General features: G+C 43.8%; 1 protein-coding gene across 6 annotated transcripts in view; it reads left to right on the plus strand.

Annotated features, from left to right (window-relative positions):
* Positions 1 to 3,436: 3,436 nt before the first annotated feature.
* Positions 3,437 to 21,593, plus strand: part of Rps24 (ribosomal protein S24) — a 1,129,312-nt gene continuing 1,111,155 nt past the window's right edge. For 4 of the 6 annotated variants that reach the window (XM_051176701.1, XM_051176704.1, XM_051176703.1 and 1 more), the window contains exons 1-3: positions 3,437 to 3,554; positions 3,650 to 3,859; positions 5,037 to 5,147. In XM_051176701.1, the coding sequence (XP_051032658.1) occupies positions 3,522 to 3,554; positions 3,650 to 3,859; positions 5,037 to 5,147 (354 nt within the window). In that variant the 5' untranslated portion in view covers positions 3,437 to 3,521. Of the gene's footprint in view, positions 3,555 to 3,649; positions 3,860 to 5,036; positions 5,148 to 7,065; positions 7,086 to 7,411; positions 7,489 to 21,593 lie in introns of those variants that run through there. The other 2 variants (XM_051176700.1, XM_051176699.1) reach the window with 2 other exon arrangements.

Genomic DNA, 21,593 nt, shown 5'->3' on the forward strand with positions numbered 1-21,593 from the left:
TATTTTGTGAATAAAGAGCATCTAGTTGTTTATGAGACAGTGAAAGCAAAAATCCACCTGCCAAAGGGACAGAAGAGCACCATGTGGGCAATCAGAAGAGGAAATAAGTGCACACAAGCTTCCAGTCTATAAAGTTATTTGAGTGGAAAACGTAATTTATACAAGTATACACTAGGACATGTATATGTATTATATGTATGTGCATTTCATTTCCTGAGAAAGACTGGTCTTGAACTTGCCATCCTTCTGCCTCCATATTCTCAAGGCTTAGATAACATATATATATATATGTATATATATATATATATGATTCATTTCAATATGTGTTTTGTAAGTAGGTGCAGCAAGAACCCATGGAATTCCACCACTGTCCATCTGTCCATGGAAAGAAAGAACAGTATACTAAAAACTGCCTGGTTTACACACACACACACACACACACACACACACACACACACACACCGGAAAAACAAATGCCTGGCTGCCTCTAAGGATAAGAGAAGACAGCACCCAACTGCAAAGCTTGTTAGGAGCAGGGCATTGGTTGCACATGCCTTTAATCCCAGAACTCGGGAGGCAGAGACTGGCTGATCTATGTGAGTTCGAGACCAGCTTGGTCTACAGAGGACATCCAAAGCAATACAGAAAACCCTGTCTTGAAAACAACAACAAAGCTTGTTAGGTTTTATAAGGTTATGTGTCTGGGGTGGGGCAGTTCAGAAAAGCCAGTGGTTAGCATGGGAACTCTGTGAGGCAGAGGAAACACCCACATACATTGTCAGGGTCTTTAGCCAGCTATTAAGGGCTTTTGAGAAATGCTTTAGATTTCTGCTCCTGGCAAAACTAAGCTCAGGTGGGATCCAGGCCATCTGCCCTGCCATTTGGGAGCCTGCTTTGGGGACTTAACATGTTTGTGTATGTGCATATATGTGCAGGCAGGTACCAGAAGTATAGCCTGATTTCCTTATGCATACTAGCCTCTGGGGCACTCTGATATTCCCCTTGGACTAATGCACAATTGAATTAATTTTTATACTCTTCTCCACTTTATGCTAAGCATAACTTATGGATCAGGAAACACTACAAGCTAATTTTGTGTAAAGACAAAGATCTGGGGGTGGGGAACAGACAAAATATTGTTGAGATAGCTTCTTCCTGTGTCACCCTAGTTGGCATGTAGCCCAGGGTAGCCTTAAGTTCTTGGCTAATCTTGTTCAACTTTGCAGACAGATGAGATCATAGGTGTGTCAAAAAGATCACCTGGGTCAAATAGATGACTTTATTTTTCCCTTCTTAATGCTGGGGGGGGGTGTGAATCAGAACCTTTGCATTCTAGACAACATTCTACCACTGAACAGAACTATATTCTCTGTTTTTTTCTAAATTTTAGTTGGAGCCAGGATCCAGCCAGGCTTGTCTGCAAGTTTATATGTACCTCAGGACAGGTTTCAAACTTTTGATCCTCTTGGTTGACTATTTCTGGTTCAGCAAGTTTTAGAGATGCTCAGAAAGTGTCAAAACCAAATCTTAACAAATCCCCTCCCAATCCAATATGTTGGTAGGTGTGGTGCCACACTTGGGAGGTGAAGGGAAGGTCAGGAATTCAGGATCATTCTTGGCAATACAACAACTTTTTCCAGGCCTCAATGGGCTTCACTGCAAGGTTTCAGAGAATCCAAAATATCACATGTGAAAACTCTTACGAAAAAAGTGATAGCAGCATGCAGTGTTGCATACATGAAAAGGACTAAATTAAGGTTTCTGCTGTTTTCCTCGGTGTAAAGTGGGGATGTGCGCCAAAAGGCCTTCTCTAAATGATTCAAGATTAACTCATCTGGAGGCAATTTTTATTTTATTTTATAGTCAGGGTCTCACTATGTGGCCTTGACTGACCTAAAATTATCTCTGTAGGCCGTCCTGAGCTTGAACTCAGAGATCTGCCTGCCCCTGCTTTTCACGCCCCATTAGATGGAAGCAATTTAAACACACTGCCACTGGAGGAAAAATAAAATATTAAAAAAAAAAAAAAAACATTAAAAGTGAACTGTGCTGGGCATTGCGGCACACGCCTTAAATCTCAGCATTCAGGAAGGTTCGAAATCAGCCTGGTTTACAGTGTGAGTTTAAGAACATCCCAGAGCTACAAAAACAACAAAAGACAAAAGACAAGTGAAAAGAAATGAATTGGAAAGGAACACATGCATGTATAACCATAGATCAGTTTGCCTAGCCCTAGTGGGAGGGTCTAAAGGACAGAGAGGCGTGGCTTTAGCACTTTCAGTCAGGCATTGGCGTGGTCTGCCCCGAGGCTTTGGCCACGCCCCCGCGCCGACGCCCGGGTCCTTCCGTGCGCGTTAATATGATTGGCCAGCAGAGAGCGGTTCTCTTTTCCTCCTTTGCAGCTGGGTCGCCGGAGCCATCATGGTGAGTCTCCTCGGGCTGTCGTCTCTATCCGTAGCGTATCCGTGCCATCCCTGCCACCTCAGGTCTGTCCCTGGAGCCGCAGCCATCCAGAGCTCACCTGCTCTGCTCGGGCCATGTCGCACGGAGGCCAGTCGCCCAGGCCGCTGTGCCGGGGCTGGGCCGCCCACTGGAACACGCTGGGCTTCAGGCTGTTCGTCCTCGGGGTCACGGAAGCCCCAACTGGGCTTGAGAGACAGGGGTGATGCGGGCGCTACCGGGCCGAGGTGAAGAAGGCGCCTATGCCTCCTGGCCTGTGGACTCGAGTAAGCTAGCCTACGTAGCAGCCGAGTAGAATTGGGGTGTGTTGGGAGAATTAAAGTGCTTAGGGGGAGACTGCCAAAAGGTTGCCATGCCCATTCTCTTTCCCTCCCTCAGAGTCATAGTACAGTGCTCGCCACTTGCAGGCTGCTTTTCTTTTTCATTTTTTTTCCTTAACTCAGTGATTAGGCACCATCGCGGCTACTTAAACAAGTTGAGGTCGAAAATCTAGCGACTATTTCCAAGGTTTTGGTGATAAAGTTGATCTCAGGTAAAATTCTAGAGTGGTTAAGCTTGCTGAATGCCAGCTACTTCGTACTGTACTAAGGGAAAAAGTTGGCACTGAGGGTTTCAGATCCCTTGGAACTGTAGTTACTGGTGGTTGTGGGCGACCTGACATGGGTGCTGGGAACCACTGAGACTTGTTTCTAAGCATTGGTTGCAATGACTAGGAGTGTTAGTGGTTTCTAGTGACCAGGTAGCCAGGGATTCTTAAGACATCCATACAACTTAATCAGAAAAACCAATAATGTTGAGAAACCCAAATGTTTACTATAACTTAAAAAGAAACAGATGACAGAAAATAAGTGGTCTTGTGGTGGCTGAGGTTGCCACATGCTTTTTGGACTGAGATACCCCACTCCCCCTTTTAACGGTTTTCCACCACCTCTTGTTTCTTGGCCCCATTGCTAGTAGCTGCTGAATTAGCACAGCAAAGGCAAGGAAAGGTTAACATAGCTGTTAACTAACTTGTGTGTTATCTACAGAATGACACAGTAACGATCCGGACCAGGAAGTTCATGACTAACCGTCTGCTTCAGAGGAAACAGATGGTAAGGGTGGACATGTCAAAGTTTAGTGTTTTGTGTCTTAATTTTGAAGATGTAGTTAATTACAAAGAATACTAAACTGTTATGTCTCTTTTTAGGTCATTGATGTCCTTCACCCTGGGAAGGCAACAGTACCAAAGACAGAAATTCGGGAAAAGCTAGCCAAAATGTACAAAACCACACCAGATGTCATCTTTGTGTTCGGATTCAGAACCCACTTTGGTGGTGGGAAAACAACTGGTTTTGGCATGATCTATGATTCTCTAGATTATGCAAAGAAGAATGAGCCCAAACACAGACTTGCAAGAGTAGGTATCTTCTGTTTGCTTGACAGCTATTGAATATTTAGTTCTTTGCAGGATGGCGAGTTAGAAGATTTTCCATTATCACATTATGAAAAGATACAATGAGCAATACCAAGCAGTTTAGGAAACAACAAGTATACTAGGAATTCTAAAAAGGTTAATAAGACCGTTCTTAGCCTAATGCAAAGGTTCCTGGTTATCTATGATATTGATACATCTCCAGACTTCGCTCCTACCCATTAGCCCATCTCAATGTAATTTATCTGTCCTGAACTGGAACTCAACAGCAGTGTGTTCCTCTAGCCTAGGTAGTGGGGTTGCAGGTATGCACTACTACATCTGGCTAGGAAAATTCTTGTTTAATGAGCAAGCTACAGTATTTTACAGTGTGTTGACAATAGCTTTAAAAACTAAGACTGAATTCCATTTAGTCCAAAACTGGTAACAAACTTGATACTTAGTTGGTGGGAATCAGGAACTCTTGATCTTCCAAAGAGCTGGGATTGTGTAGATTGATTTCATCTTTTAGGCTTTCTCACTCACTATGTTGCCCAGGGTGTTAAGATTACAGGCATAGGCCACTACTCCTGACTTGTTTCTTGGGTGGTGGCGGGCTAGACACTAATTGCAACAATTACTTTATCCCAGTTTAAGTGATAGGATTTTTTTTTTCTCTTTGTTTGATCCCATTTACTCCTTGCTATGATGGAGTATGTTATAACTAGTGTAAGTTTTGCAGGAAGACTTACTAGATGCTGTTACCCTGACTGGCTTCAAGTCACAGGTCAGCCTGCTTCTGCCTTCAACTTCTGGGATTAGAGCCATGTGCCACTATACCTGGCTAAATAGATTTAGATTCTTTCAGGAATGATCAAGAGCAAATTAATGGGTTAGGTTCTCCACAGTGGGAATGGTAGAATTCTCAGTGACACCAGTTCCTTCACAGGAGAAGTAAGAATTGAAAGTCTGTAGGGTGTGTTGGGCTGGGTGGTGAACCATGGCACACGGCTTTTAATCCCAGCACTGAAGCAGAGTCTCAGTCTTGAGATAGAGTTCCAGGACAGCCAGAGCTAAACAGAAAAAAAGTATTGGTTTGTAAAGCTGTTTTTAAAGTTCTCTCACTTAAGCTTACCCATTAGAGTGAGTTCACCAGATACATAAACTTTTTTCTCTCTGGTAGCATGGCCTTTATGAGAAGAAAAAGACCTCCCGAAAACAACGAAAGGAACGCAAGAACAGAATGAAGAAGGTCAGGGGAACAGCAAAGGCCAACGTTGGTGCTGGCAAAAAGGTACGGTTCAAGGGAGGTACAGATATGTCAGTGATTGACATTGTCTATGAAGAGGGGTTTTTCTAAATCTTTCTTGATGTTTTTTTCTTTTCCCTCTTCTGGATTGATTGCAGAAGGTAACGTTTTGAGAAGCTATGTAACAGTAGTATCATAGAGTAGACTGGCCCACCTCTTCTGCTCATAGACTAGCACAATCCAACATGAGGCCACATTGACTCAGTGATCCTAGTGGTGCCTTCTAGCCCTGGTTATTACCAGGAATTTTTTCCTCATGCTAATTGGCATAGACACCTCAGGGGAGAGCAGATCATGTTCCTAGGATTTCATTTTATTTTTTAACATGGGACAATGGTTTTTGAAGCAGCTGGATCAATGTGGCCCATGCTTTCTAAATGTCCAACTGTTTTCCTCTCCAGTTAGCTGAGATCACAGTGATTTGAATGGTAGCTTTATGCCAGCTTTTCTAGCTAGTTGTGAATAGTGGAGTTGAATTAAGGTGTTGGGTTGCTGAATAATCAAGTGTTTTGTGAATTTTTTTCCCCTTCTCCTGTCTTGGATTTCTTACTCAGCAGAAATGAAATATCTAGCAGGTACTGAGATTGAGCACGGTGTGGGGATGTGTCACCTTCACTCAGCTAGCTTTGATGCTTTGCATGTTGGCTTTTGAACAACAATTTTCATAGTATGGCTTATTACTGTGTCAAAAGGAAAGTCTTAACATTTATTTGGAAAGTCAAAAATGGCATGTTACATGTGGGGGAGGGGTGCCTCACTAATGAAGGTGCCCTGGTCTCCCTGAACTTATAGATTCAGACTGGTGTTTGGGAAGTGGCTTCATTGAACACCTCCAGGGTGCTGCAAGAGCCCAAGATTCTCTTGGGAGTAGCATCTGCTTCAGTGTCTTAGCATTTCTGTCACTAATAAGTCTCCTATTCTTAATAGAAAACTGAGTGACATAATGAAGCTTTGGTAATTTTTACCACACGCATTTTAATTAGAATGGTCCCTGCTCTACTACATTTGTAATGTGCAGTAGAATTACATTAGTATTTTAGAAATGTGCCCACTACCTACAATGCCTACCTTTCAATCTGCCTGCCTTAGGCCATAATCAAATGACTTCTTTCCACACTGTCCATAGTGCTGCATAGGTGTTGCAAATTATACGTGATGATTGATAGCAGTTTCGACGGTGCAGTCAGATTTGTCCTCTGCCCCTGAACTGAATGAAGGCCTTTGAACACAGATTTTTTTTGCTAAGCCACCAGGTTCAGCGTCAGTCTGAGAGGTTGACCTGGGTCTAGCCTGTCATAAACTGTTAGTTTCCCTGGTGATTGCACTAGCACCACCTTGAAAAGCCAGCTCAAAAATGAGTTTGAAATAGTAATGGCCTCTGGACTGTTGCTTGATGTTAGAACCTGGTGTTCCTTTATTTGCAGTGGAGCTGAAACTGGGGCATACTTAATTTTTGTTATACTAATGTGAATACCTCGTGGTATCCAGGATTGGTGTACTTAAGTATTAAAATGGAACAGATTTCAAAAAAAACTTGCCTAGTCATTTAGAGTTCTCCCTTTGGAATCTAAAGGAGTCTCAAGTCTGGGTCCTCTGCTTGGCACAAGGTTAACCAGAAAAAGGTTCCAGCCTCAGGGATGTGTCCTCCATGTAAAGATGTTTGACAGCATACGTTTGGTACTGGTCTGGCATTAGTGCAGTTGTGTGCCACCTTGTTAACCGTGGAGCAAGGTGCTGTCAGAATTGGGTGGTATAAGGAATGTTCATGTACAACTACAGAACAACCCAAGGTACCTAATTGCATATACTTTCAGTGTAGATAATTTTTGGTGTTTGAAAAGGGACTACTAATGAACTGTTTGTTTTCCTCCTTCCCATTCCCTCTTTCCTGCCACTGATTCAGTGAGTGGAGATTGGATACAGGTATAATTCAAGCTCTTACGTAGATCACTAGAATCCTTATTACTCATGTAGTTTGAGCAAGCGTGTGAAGATTTACTACTTATATATAGATTTTCAAGTGTACCATTTATAACATTACTAACAGTGACTGTCTAAAAGATGTTGACTTGTTTTTTTTGTTTCATTTCTAACATGAATTTTTAATTTCTTTCTAGATGTTTGCATTTTCTTGGCTTTTGTTTTAAGTTAATACTTGTTTTGCATGAGTTATTTTTTTTAAAGAGATTGTCTTTGTACTTTAAAGATCCTTTAAAGGTTGTTGATGACTTTTTTTTCCCCCCCCACAGCCAAAGGAGTAGATCTTCAGTGACTTGATCAGCTGTGATGTGCAGATTTCCGAGTGGACAAATAAACTAAAAGCTATGTGTCTGGAGTCTGTTAATTGGGTATTAAGTGTCCAGTGGCTGCTTAGGTGTTCCTGTAGACTACCTTCAGTCTACTAAGCTTTAGCTGAAAGTCTGCTGTAGGGGGCTTGTATAAATCCTAGCAGTTGGTGGTGGGTGTAGAGTAACTGCATGGGCAAAGTATAGGACCAGTGTGCTCTACCCCTTGCATTTATTTATTTATTTGAGATGATTTCCAGCTCTGGCTGGTCTGGAACTTACTGTAGACCAGGCTAGCCTGAACAGAGATCTGCTTTCCTGAGAGCTGGGCTTAAAGCCCTCCACCCACATTTGAAGCTACGTCTGGTGTGACTCATTCCTGTAATTCCCTGAATTGAGACTTTTTTCTCCTACAACAGGGTTTCTCTGTGTAGCTTCGGAGCCTGTCCTGGAACTCTATAGACCAGGCTAGCCTGGAACTCATCCACCTGCCTCAGCCTCCCATTGTTGGTCACTACTGCCCATCACATTTTAAGACTTACACATTAGGGAAACCCTTTATAACGATCCAATAGATACCCTTACCAGATATTGTCTTGTCCTAATGGAAATTGAATCTGTCTTTATTTGCCTGGCTAGTGGTGTGAAAGCCAGCAGTCACCAGTTTTTCTCTGTCAGGGATCAAAACCCAAGGGCCTGAACTGTGGGTTAATGAGGTGAGGTGTTTGGAAAATTTGGGTAGGAGTCTGCCTGAAAGGCATTACAGCTTATAGGTGGTGCATTGATTTTAATCTTGTGATGGAACCCATGACATCGCATACACTAGTGCTGATTGATTGTTTATGGTGAAGTTTGGCCTGTGGTTTTTAGGTTTTTCCCCTAAAGGCTATATCAATTGGTATGGGACCAAGTGGGAATGAGATTTGTTAAGTGCAATGAACACTGGATCTAAAACATTTTGGGACTGAAGAGGTGGTTTGAAGACCTGACTTCAAACTTTCAGCCATGGACAGGTGGAATTAAATTAGCATGTAGAGGGTTTCCTTGGGGAGCAAGGATGTGATAGCTGTTTTAGGTAAAGACATGGGTGTGCAGCATTATGGGTTATTTTGGGAAATTTGTGTTGCTGGGATCAGATGGCTAGTAGGAAACACCATGGGTTCAACTGCTTATGTAAGTGGTTGTGTGGAGTAGGATGAAGTCTGCAAGATGGGCTGGTGTTGGGTAGATTGGTCCGTGGCTAAAAGGTGAGCAGGGCTGTTGAAAGCAGTGGAGCACAGCCTGGTTTTATAAATGGGAAGGGTCAGCCCTGTATGTATAGGCATGCTGTAAGGGCTCTCCAAGGTAAGCCAGTTCACACAACCTCCCCAGAGAAATAGCCAACCGTGGTCGAACTGGTGCTTTGGCACATAGTGATCACTGGTGTCTTCCTGAAAATTTTATGCTCCTGGCGAGTCACCAACCTTATTGACTTGTCCCCTAATATGTCACCTTTAGTAAATTTAGTCTGGATGTTTGGGTTAGGGTCATGGAGGACTTTTAAAGAATGCAAAACTGGTTGTGCTGAGGAAATCACATGAGTATAGCCCCTCCAGCCTGGTACTAATTAGATACTATTGAGAGTACAGGACTAGAAACTACAGACCTGTGCCTACTTGACTGAGCTTCCCTCTACCATGGAGGGTGGGGAGAGTCTGGAGGTGGTCCTGTAAGTGCAGTGTTTGCATTGTAGTGAGGTGTTTTTCCCTTTTGCCCCAACCTATAGCTAGGGTGTAGCTAAGCAATCAGGAAGCTTTCAGTTGTCCTCTATTGCTTCCTTGGCAAGTTTTTTTGTTTTTGAGACTGGGTATTCCTGGCTGTCCTGGACGTATTCTATAGATCAGGTTGGCCTTGGTCTGCTTCATGAGTGCTGGGATTAAAGGTGTGTGCCACCAATGCCCAGCTGGCAAGTTTTTGGTTTTTTTTTTTGACCCAAAGAGCATCTTACACGGAGGCAAAACTGTCCATTATGCGGACAGTGGTCTGTAATTAAGAGGAAGGTGTCTCTTCAAGGTTGGGGATTGTGTAGACAATAGTTTTTGGCTACCAAGGCTGGTGAGGATGGGGTTAGCATGCAGTTATGTGAACCCAAGGCAACACTGTACTCAGTCATAAAGCTGCTTTTGGGTATTCTATTGGTCACTGAGGTGCCATTTGCTACAGGGATACTGAACATAGGTAGCTAACCACACTCCCCATTTACCAAGTTACTTTGTGCACCACCAGTCTCTGATCTGGCACCTGGGGTGGAAAGATAAGCAATAGGATTAAGAAGCTGGATCCTGGAGGCCTTGGGGAGGTAACACCAGGACAAGTGACACAATCTAGTTCAAATGCATTTGAGGCAATGAAGGATGGGACTAAGGTGGAGCAGTTGATAGATGAATGGGTGGAAATGCTTCTGAATTGTGTAACTGGTGGCTTCTGATAGAGTTGCTTCTGTCTTTCTCACAGGGAAAATTCCATTCAAAACAGACCTCCAGCTGGCAAAGCACACAGCATGACAGCATTGTCAGTGCTAACCAGGTTGGGTTTTCCTGAGTCCCTGAGCTCCACACATCCATCCATCTGGCCTTTGGACTTAACCATGTGCCAGACCCAAGGTCCTACCTCACAGTGTCTTCAGGCTGGGAGTGAGTTAGGGTACAAGACTAGCAGGAGGGCCTTGGAAAGGTCGTCAGGGTACAGTCCAAGACCTTGTGTGCCAGACTAAGGACTTTTCTCATTCAGTATTTTGGTTGAGTAAAAGAAGATGTGGAGAATCACCATTGAACAGTAGATCAGGAGTCCTTGTCACATGCTGAGTTTTTCCACACAAAATACTTAAAAGCGTTTGATTGCTCATCAGGCATGATGGAAAGATTTGTTACTGCAGGATAGGGATAATGAACTGACAGCTAAGCAGTGTACTGGGGAAGTCAGGCTAGGGGCCCAGACCTGTTCCTGTTCCTTAGCCACCAGGCAGCAGGCCCCATGGGGGCTTACAGCTTGTGCTTCCACTCCCCTTGTTCTATTCTTTATCAGATAAAAGGACTAGCTTGAGTCTTGGGGGTTTGTTAAAAATCCTCATCTGCAGAGCTGGAGAGGTGGTTCAGGTTGAGAGCACTGACTGCTCTTTCCAGAGTACCTGGATTTGATTCCCAGCACACACATAGCAGCTAACAACTGTAATTCCAAGATCTGACACCCTCACACAGGCATACATGCAAGCAAAATACATAAAATAAAAGTTAGAAAAAAAAATACTCAGCTGCTCACCCCAGAGTAGGGGCACTCATATATCTGTAATTTTAAAAACTTCGAGGTTTAGTCTGAAAATTCACAAAGGTCCATTCTGCCTGTGTCTGTGTGACAGGCCTGGTTTGAAAGAAGCTTGCAAATGAATGATAATACTATGATAACTGATAATAAAAATTATGAACGTAATGCTGGGGAGATGACTCAGTGGGTAAAGTGATTGTATGCAAGCATGAGAACCTGAATTCAGATCCCTAGCACCTACGTAAAAGCTGGGCCAAGGGGACATCTGTAACCCTAGTGCTGGGGAAGTCACAGGCAGATTCCTGGGGTGGCAGGAGGGGGCTTGCCAGCCTCACCTAAATGATATGGCCTTGATTAACGGGGGTAGGGGTTAAGAGAGGAGGAGGTCTGAGGTCTACCTCCGGCCTCCACATGTATAAGCACAGGTGAGCATACATGAACACATTTATTGAGGGTATACTGTGAGCTTAGGAGGGAGGCACTGTTCTCCCTGTTTGCAGATGAAGTTAAGGTTCACAGGGAATTAAGGTTACATAGTCATTCGGATGAGCCTGGGAGCTAGCTAAGGCAGGTCTTCATTGTCTACACTCTAAACCTCAGCACCAGCTGAGGAACTTGTTAGAATTGCAAATTTCAAGGCCCCACCCAGTCAACACTACCAGGAAGTAAGAGTGGGACTCAGTAACTTGGATTTTAACAAGGCTGGCAGGTGAGTCTGGTACGAACTAAAGTTAAGGATGTTGAGGAGTACACCTTGAAGAGAGGAGAGATGTGGGGCCCAACAAAGAACAATTGATAACCCGGTCCAGAACCTTCCTAGGTGGAATAAACGTGATCCCTCAGGCCGACTTCCACGAGGGGTCACTGTGGGCACAGGCTTGGAATCGCCCTCTTTGTTGTCAAGCCCCGCTGCAGTCTTTCTTCTTCCGGGAAGATCTGCTGGGATGGTAATCTTGTTTACAGGATTCAGCCCTCCGGGGAAGCTGAACCTGGAGGGCTTGCTGCTGTTCACATGTGCATGGCGATGTCTACCCATCCGTGGGGCAAGGTCTCTGCAGATCCTCTGCAAACAGCATTCCTCTTTTGTAACTGCCCAGCCAGGCAGTTTATAGTTTCTTTAGAGGGCAGAGCACTAGAACCCCAGGGGCTCAGCATTCAGCATGCCACAGTGTCATATTGCTGTCTTGTTGAATTCGGGCCAGAAGCTATCTTCAAGTCTTTGTGATCCGGAACAATTTTCCTTTGCCTCTGTGCCTCAGTTTCCCAGCTAGGATGAGGGAATAGCTTTGATTAGGTGGCTATCAGCAGCTCTTTCTGTGTTTAAAATCCTGCCATAAGAGAGAAAAGTTGGAAGCCAGCAGACTGCCTCCTTCTGTCTCCAAGTCCTCTATGATGTGAACCACCGTGTTCAAACATGTCCTTCCCTCCTATTGTAGAAGCCCCTGAGATGTAGATCCTCTCTTCTCAAAGACAAGTGTAGATGCACACGTGTAAATAGATACATACAAATCCTGCCCCAGGGGGCTGAGAAGAGCCCTGCTTGTGCTTTGAAAGGCTTGTGATACAAGGAGGCTGCAAGAGCTGTGACATGATGACATCCATCTCAGGTGACCATTGAAGTAAGTCTTTTCAAGGACTTGCAAGGCAGTAAGGTGGAACCTACCAAATTGGATTTTTTTTTTTTTTTTTTTTTCTTTCAGGTCCTTAAACACCCTGGATTTCTATTCTGCCTTGTTTAGAAGGGGGAAAGATCATGGTGTCTCTCAGCTACACTGTGTATTTTTTCAGAAAATACATTGCCTTGGAGTGACTTCAGCATTTCCCTCCTGAATACAAGGGTTGGTGTCTTTTTTTAATTTCATTTTATTTTATTTTTAATTTTTTGAGACAGGGTTTCTCAGTGTAGCTTTGTAGGCCAGGGGCCTCGAACTCACAGAGATCCACCTGCCTGTGCCTCCCGAGTGCTGGGATTAAAAGTATGCGCCACCATGGCCTGACCAAGGGTTTGTGTTTTACCTTTACACTGGCTAACCATTCACCCAGTTGAGTGCTGAGCTGCACAGTAGGCATTTGGCATTGCCCATTCTGAGTCTGTAGGGTACACAATACTTGTGTATTTCGGAATTTTCACCTTACCTTGTCTGGTGATACGTAAAGAGTTTGGCTAGAAATTGCCCATCCCACCACCAAGACCATTGAGGCACAAGCCTCCATAGTAAATGGTACAATCCTAAGCAAGGCAATTCCTTCTATCTGCTTCCCCAGAGAAGCAAAGGGAAATCTGTTGTTGGTTTTGTTTTTGTTTTTTTTTTTTTGGGGGGGGGGCTCATCAGAGTGTCAGTGACTTTTGAGGTCTCTGAATTTGTTAAGGGTTAAGACAGGACTGGGTTTCAGGCTGCCTCACCCACCATTTGTGTCCCTCCTGATAACAGCCATTTGAAGAATCTCAAGATCATTTATACATACATAAACAGAACCTAAGGCCTTGCACACTCAGGGAGGGAGAATGCTTTACCTGACCTGCACCTCTGCTCTGTGGTACCTTACTCACACTCATTGTCCTGGGTCATCCTGCACAGTCTGTCACTAGTACATCAGTGATCAGGGACCCCTGGGAGACTGAGGCTTGACATGGCAACCCTGGTGCTCCCTATGATATCCAGTCCTGTGCCCTGGGAGTAGGCCTTGGCTGCAGGTCACTTTGAATCAGCCTAAACAGCCTTAACTAGTAAGAACATAGCACTCCTGTGCAAAGGCCTCTAGGGTTGGTGGATGCAGCAGTTCCCTAGTGTCAGCAATGACCTAGATAGTTTTTCAGCTTTGCTATCTTATGTGTGTGTTTATTTTGTGGGATGTACCAATCACAGGTGGGCTAAGAATGAGGCAAGGAAGGGCTCAGCATAAGAGGTCTGAGGAGAGCTTCACTCTGGCTGACTCAGTGAAAACTCACCTCCCTCCCACCTCCTAGCAAGTCTGGGAGAAGCCACACTATCTCTACATAGGCCAGCTCTAGACTAGACCATCAGTAGAGAATGGATTGGGGACCACTGCCAGTCTTTGCTGTGGCAGGAGGAAAACAATGAATGCTTTGTACGGTCTCTTTGGCCAGAGGCCTCAGGAGCATGAAGGATATTTATTAGAAAACTGGCAGGTATTTAGAAGAACCAAAAAGCAAGCAGTGCCGGAGGCTTCTCTGGGATTGGTTCAAGAAAATCATTCTAGAACATAAGCAAGCTTATACTCCAATTTCTCTATATCTTCTCTAATCTTGTTAATATCTGCAGTATTGATTTAGCTTACTCCACCAGTGAAGAGGTAAGCAAATTTTGGTTTTGGTGTTTTTGAGATAGACTCTTATGATGTCACCCAGGCTGGTCTCTAACTGGATAGGTAGCTGAAGATAACCTTGAAAGTCCAACCTTTCTGTCTCTACTTCCCAAGTGCTGAGATTATAGTACTCTACTACCATGCCTGGTTTTATGTGGTGCTGGAGAGCAAACCCTGGGCTTCATGAGCTATATATGTCCACCCTTGGTTTTTGTTTTGTTTTGTTTTGTTTTGTTGAATTCATGTCTCATTGCATGATTCAAGATGGTCTTGAACTTACTATGTATCTTTGTTAGTTACTGTTCTATTGCTGTGAAGAGACAGAATGACCATGACAACTCTTATAAAAGAAAGCATTTAATTGGAGTTTGCTTACAGGTTTAGAGGGTTAGTAAATGTTCACTATGGAAGGAAGCAGACAGGCATGGTGCTGGAGTAGTAGCTGAGAGGTAGCAGGCAGAGAAAAAGAGACAATGGGCCTGGCATGGGCGTTTGACACCTCAAAGCCTACTCCCAATGACACACCTACTCTTAACAAGTCCACATCTCCTATTCCTTCCCAAACAGTTCCACTAACTAGAGACCAACATCCAAATTTATGAGCTAATGGGGCCATTCTCATTCAAATCACTACAGTAACCCCAACTGGCATTGGATTTGAGATCTTCCTGTCTTAGCCTTCCTAGTGCTGGGATTACAGGTGTCTGCCAGTACACTTGGTTTATGAATGTCTTTGGGGGGGGGTATGTGTATTGTGGAGATCAAACCTATAATCTTGTACTTACTAGGCAAATGTTCTATCATTGAACTAAACCTCCAGCCTTAATTATAGTTTTTATGTAAAATTCATAATAACTAATGTTTTTGCCGGACCTTTAATTCTAGTACTCTGGAGGCATAGACAAATATGTATCTATGAGTTTGAGGCAAGCCTGGTCTACATAGTAAGTTCTAGAACAGCTAGAGCTGTCCATGTCTCAAAAAAACAAAAACAGGCAAACAACCCAGTTAATGGTTATGACCATCATTGCATGTGTTTATTTATGTTTATATAGTCTATTGTCATTTCTGTTGCTATGAAAAACAACTTTAGAGGTGAAAGGGTTTATTTTTAGCTCATTTAGGTTCCAGTACATTACTTTGGGGAAGTCACAGAAACAGGAGCTGGAGACAGCTAGTTACATCACATCCACAGTCAAGAGCAGAGAAAAAATGAATATACACATGCTCAATCGCTGGTATATGGAACTTTCTCCTCTTAAATTGTTCAGGATCCCGTGTCTAGGGAATGGTGCCATCTACAGTGGGTAGGTCTTCCTACATCAGTTAACAATCAAGATAAACCCCATAGGTGTTCACAGGACCTGATCTGGATAATTCCTCATCAAGATTCTCTTGACAATTCTTTGTTGTCACATTGACAGTTAAAACTAACCAGCACATTGATCTTTAGAAAATTATCTTTTTCTTGTGTGTGTGTGTGTGTGTGTGTGTGTGTGTGTGTGTGTGTGTTGTGGGGGGCATTACATGTATGTGTACCTGAGTATGGAAGCCAGAGGATAAGTTTGGGTGTCATGCTCAGTCATATTCCACCTTGGTTTTTGAGACAAGGTCTTATTGGCTTGGACCTCCCTCAACAAGTAGGCTGGCTGATCAGTGAGGCTCAGGGACCTCTGCCTCTCCAGCACTGGGATCACAAGTGTATGCCATTTTTAAAAATTGTCTGCCTTTAAAAACAAACAAACAAACCAAAACATGAACTGAGGTCCTCATGCTTGCAGAACACCCACTTTACTTACTAATCTATCTCCCCAGCCCTTATTTGTGTGTGTTTTTTTAACTGAACTGTAAGAATTCCTTTGTGTTTGGGGAGGTGTGGGTGTGTGTGTGTTAGCTAAATAAATACTATATTATTGAGCTACAATCCTAGCAAGATGGGAATTCCACCCCCCCCCCCATTCTTTTTTTTTTTTTTTTTTTTTTTTTTGTCTGAAAATGTCTTGCTAAGTTGATCTGGTCAGCCTCAAGGTTACTGTATAGCCCATACTGGCCTGAAATTCTCCATATCTCTGCCTCAGACTCCTGAATGTAATTTCATGCCACCAAACACATTCCCAGCTGGGAGGAAAGTAAACAGAAATTGAGACTTTAAGCCACTGTCTGAGAGTCACTAAATAGATGTCTATTGGTGTGGCCCCAATGGCTGGGCTCCTCTGTGATTCTCTGATCCAAGAAGTCCAGTCATTCGGTTGTCATCCTGGGGATGTTTAGGGTTATGATTATCTAGATCCTTCCAATGTAGGATTGAGATCCCAAATCTAAATGTAGATAAGGTCCTACAGTGGTTTCATGTCAGCTGAATGTCTAGCTGCTTGTCTTAGTAGAACATGGGCTTCTGGAGAGGGGGCTGTGTTCTGCTGCTCTGCCATGTCTTATGAGCTTCCCTGGGAATTATGGCAGGTTTTGAAACTATGAGGAGAACCAGTGCATAGTAGAGTGTCAAAGTGGATTTGCTTTCTGACTGTGGCTGTATGTGGATGGTTAGAATGTGAGGGGCTGTTTACTTGAAGTGAAAAAGGAAGCCAGGTGTTAGTGGCAGTGGGCAAGCAATCTATGTGAGTTCAAGACTAGCTTGGTCTACAGAATGAGTGCCCAGACAGGCTCCAAAGAAACCTTGTCTTGAAAAAACAAAACAAGACAAAAAGAAAGTGAAAAGGCAGCAATTCTACTGGTCATGGCTACCCTACTGGAAAAGCCTGAAATTAGTTCTGGGAATGGAAGGCATGGGAATAAGTATGGCTGGACAACAGAAGGCCATTTATTTAATCTTTCCTTTTTGAGAAGGTGTCTCCCGTAGCCCAGGCTGGCCTAACACTTGCTATCTAGTGAGGAAGATGATCTTGAACTTCTGATCCTCCTACTCTACCTCCCTAGTGCCAGGATTATGGGCATATGCCACCACACTCTAAACCCAGGGCTTTGTGCATGGTAAACAAGCATTCTACCAACTGAACTACAGCTCCCAACCCAGGAGCAAATTTTTAAAGCTCAGAGGTAATAGAAGAAGATAGCTTCTTGAGGACAGCAAGCTTCCTATACTTACTTGGGGATAAGCAGAGGCTGGCTGCTTCTGTGGTGGGACTCTCTTAGAGCCTCTTCCAGCTTTTGGTGAACTATAGACTTGAAATGGGGGCCATTTAGGGTTTCTTTTAGCCCCCAAAGCCTGCATGTCATAGCTTCTCATTTTATAGGGACTTCTTATCCATGCAGCTGAGATTGCTCCCAGCCCAGATTTGTCATGTCTCACTGATCCCTAGGGCTAAATTTGGAATTTAATACTAACTCTTTGGATTTATGTAGCCTGTTTCCTTGGAAGCGCTTCATCTGTTATCCCATTAATTCTCATAACATCCTAGGCAGAAGGTGAGTAAGCAGAGAGATGAGAAGGGAACTCTTTCTCTGACTTGTACACATCCTGAAAGTGAGAGGAAATGGCTGCCATGGAAGCAAGCTAGGGACTGCAGCATGACCTGCATCACTGCCTCCTGGGCTGGCCCTCATGGGAACAGGGTGCCTTTGGGTAAATTGGCATATCTCAGAATGATGCTCATGTTTCAGCAGTGTGTTGGTCATTTAGTTACACACACACACACACACACACACACACACACACACGGTAGAAGCTGTTATAGTAGGAGTGGGTGAGTGTGAGACCATGCAAGAATGTAAAGCCTAAGCCTCAAGGTTTTGGGAAGGCCACTTTGTCAACTGTACCAGAGAAGACAGGTCACAGAACTCAAGATGGTTTGTGATAGAGCAAACCCTGGCCTTGCAGTCTAGTATTGAGAGTTCTCGTTGGCCTTCTTATCTCCTGATGGGATACAGATAGCATCACTTTCTCCAGGATGGGTTCTGTAGACTCATGACTGGAGTGCTTCTGGATACAGAGTTAGGGAGGCAGGTTATTTTCATCAGTGATGGTAGACTTTTCTGGTAGGGAGCAGGAATGGAAGGGAAGAAGCCCAGGTGGGGTGCTGTATCCATTCCTTTTCTCATCATTGTGATAAAATAATTGGCAAAAGCAACTCAAGGGAAGAAGAATTTATTTTGCCTTACTGTTTGAGGGGATACATCATGGTGGAGAGAATGAAATGATGGTCGCCTTTTCTTTCCAGTCAGGAAGCAAGGAGAGGTGAATGCTGATACTAAGCCTACTTTCTCCTTTTTATTCATCCTGGGACCCTAGCCTGTGGAACAGCCAGCCAGATCTTAGGGTGAGTCTTCCCACTTCCATTAAGACAGTCTATAAGCTTCCTCATAGTCACACCCAGAGGCATGTTTCCTAGGTAATCTGAGAGCTTGCCAAGTTGATATTAACCATCTCAACAGCCTTGCTAGATGAACAGGCTAGATGGGGTTCATGTCTGCTCCAGACTGTGATGCCAGTACTTTCTCTACTCAGACTTTCAAGGCACAGAGATTCTGCCTCCCAAGTGCTGGGGTTAAAGATGTGTGCCACCACTGCCTGGCCTGACATGGCATAGCTTGAAAAACCTTTAAGATCCTGTCCTAGCTCGTGTTCTATATCAGCCTGCAGGTTAGGGGCCAAGAAACACTCTACACAGTTTCTTTCTGAAAGGGGCCAGTGTGACTCTGGCCATGGAAGAAACACGACACCTCACAATGTCACAGTAGTCAGTATCTTACAGAAGCCCCCAGAAGGAAGGTGACATTTGGAACACCAAAGAGCTAGTTTTTATTTCCCTTCTGTTTTCATTGTAGGCATGAGGAATATGGGAGGGTTAGCTGAGACCACAACTGTCACAAGTCCCTGAACATACATGCTTGGATATAGTGAGCCAGTACCTGCTATGGCCACATGGCTTGATGCCATACCACACATAGGGTCCCCTTAATTTTTCTTTGCTCATTGGTGGGAGTGGCCCAGAGGCTCCTTTTTGATAAGTTTATAAACATATAAACAAAGTGGCAAGCACCTCTAAACCTAGCACCTGGAAGGTTGAGGCAGGAGGTTCATGAGTTTTTTAATCCATTGAGGAAAACATTTTAAGATCCTTTGTCAAAACAACAATAGATACCCCTCAAGATTGGATAAAGAAAATGTAGTACATTTACACAATAGAGTACTACTTGGCAGTAATAAACAACACCATCTTGAAATTTGTAAGCAAATGGACAGAACTAGAAAAAAATCCTGAGTGAGGTAAGTCAGACCTATAAAGACAAATATGACATGTATTCACTCATAGGTGGATATTAGACATAAAACAAATGGGTAACCAGCCTACAGTCCACAACCCCAGAGAACCTAGGTAACAAAGAGGACCCTAAGAGAGACATAAATGGATCTGCCTAAGAAGGGGAAAAGACAAGATCTCCTGAGTAAATTGGGAGGGGGGCATGAGAGAGGGTGCAAAGGGAGAGAGGAAGAGGGAAAAGGTGTGTGGAAAAATGTGTAGCTCAAAAATACAAGTCCAAAAAATAAATAAATAAAAATGAAAACAGAAACACAAATTTATAAAGAAAACCATGTTTGCTTTAGGACATATATGCCTATACATTTAAAAGAACTCACAGATGCTTTTTTTTTTTAATTTCCAAAATGTTGTCATTTTGTTTCATGTACCCAGGCTGGCCTTGAATTTTCAATTTTCTATGTAACTGAGGGTGGTTTTGAACTTTTGAGCTTTCTGTGTTGAAATTACAGAAATGCATTTGGCACGAATGCATTATGTTTCTCTCTCCCTCGTGTGTGTGTGTGTGTGTGTGTGTGTGTGTGTGTGTGTTGTGTGTGTTGTGTGTGTGTAGGTGTGTGTGTGTGCGTGCTTGTGTGTATACGTGTGCATGCACCTGTATATATATGCCTGTGGGGCCTGAAGTCTACTTCAGTTGCCTTCATTCATTGCTCTCCACCTGGAACTTAACAGTTTAGCTATGCTGGCTGCCTGAAACACTTCAAAGATCCTGCCTTCTACCACCAGGGTTACAGAGATGCACCACTACACTTAGCTTTTTTGTTTTGTTTTGTTTGTTTGTTTGTTTTGTTTTTCTGTGGCTTTGGAGGCTGTCCTGGAGCTAGCTCTTGTAGGCTGGTCTCGAACTCACAGAGATCCACCTGCCTCAGCCCCCCCCCCCACCCAGTGCTGGAACTAAAGGCATGCATTTAACTCAAGTCCTCATGCTATATAGCAGGCCCTTTACTGACTGAGCCATCTCCCCACCTCCTGCCCCGAGTACTTCTTTATTGATACATTCATGGTCTTGGACACTCTGACCTTCACCCCATGAAGAGGTACCAGTGGGCCTGAGTTCAGAATCCCTTAGTATCAGACAGTTAAAGAGCATTCCCACACATGTGTATATGAAACTAGGTAGCTGTGTGTGCCTTAATTCCTACATATCAGAGTCCTTTTTCTCACACACAGTTACAAAGGCCAGCTCCTAGATCTACTATGCATGGCTACACACAGGGTGGGAGCTCTCATATCCACTCCCTGAAATGAGTTCACAACTGATGTCCATGCCCATGCAGGGAACTGCAGGGACATGTGCTGACACACATAGTTTGGGGACATACATACCTGGTTTAACCCAGATCTTTTTGTATACATGTAAACACAGTCCAGTCTACTGGGTGGCAGTGGACATGAGGAAGTAAAGGTCAGATTTATGCCATCCAGACACTGCCTCTAGATCCCAAGAGAGCTCAGTCCAGAAAAACAAAAATACCATCCAAGCTACTCTCCAAGGCATGAACCAGGGAGACAACAAAGCTTTAATCTGTGTCCTCATGGGGACAAGGATTTATCTGCCCCCAAAATGGAGGCCTGCCTGACCCTCAGGAGGAGCAGGCCAGTGGACTCAGCACAGAGCTGTGATGCCCTCAAAGGAAAGCATTCTTTGTTGGTAATGAACATTGTGTCTGCCGAAACTAATGGCTCCACCCTCTATTCAGTTTAGGTAAAATAAAATAGGCCATATGTTGCTGCTTCCAGAGTTTGGGTGTTTAAATTAAATGTTGTTTAATGAATATTCAAACCCATTTGCTCCAAAGTTGTGTTCAGTGTGGAAGAGGCTTTTATCCTCGCCTTCCACAAAGCCCCCTCCCCACTTCAGTACCCAGGGCATTAAACCATTAGAATGGGGTGTGAACATCCAGGCATCTGTCTTCCAACAGGAAGTTGGATATTAAAATGCCAGAGCAGATGACAATATAAAGACATACAGTGAGAGAGGCTGGCCAGTTTGCTGCTGCTGTTTTTGTTTGGTAATTAAGACTGAGGAGGTTTTTTGACTTGAGTACTATGTGTGTGAGGAACAGAGGTGGGGAGCTAAAAGGTGTCTCCCTCTTTGCCCTTTACTTTACCTCAGCCCTGAGTGAGGCTCCATGGTGGCCTTTGCATAGTAGGTTTATTAACAAGTGTCAACTTGGTGGTGTAGAGAAATAAAATAGTTTCATTTTTCTCCAGCCACTTTTTATTGCTGAACTCTGTTAAAT

The sequence above is a fragment of the Phodopus roborovskii genome, unplaced genomic scaffold, assembly GCF_943737965.1.
Source record: "Phodopus roborovskii unplaced genomic scaffold, PHOROB, whole genome shotgun sequence".
Lineage (NCBI taxonomy): Eukaryota > Metazoa > Chordata > Mammalia > Rodentia > Cricetidae > Phodopus > Phodopus roborovskii.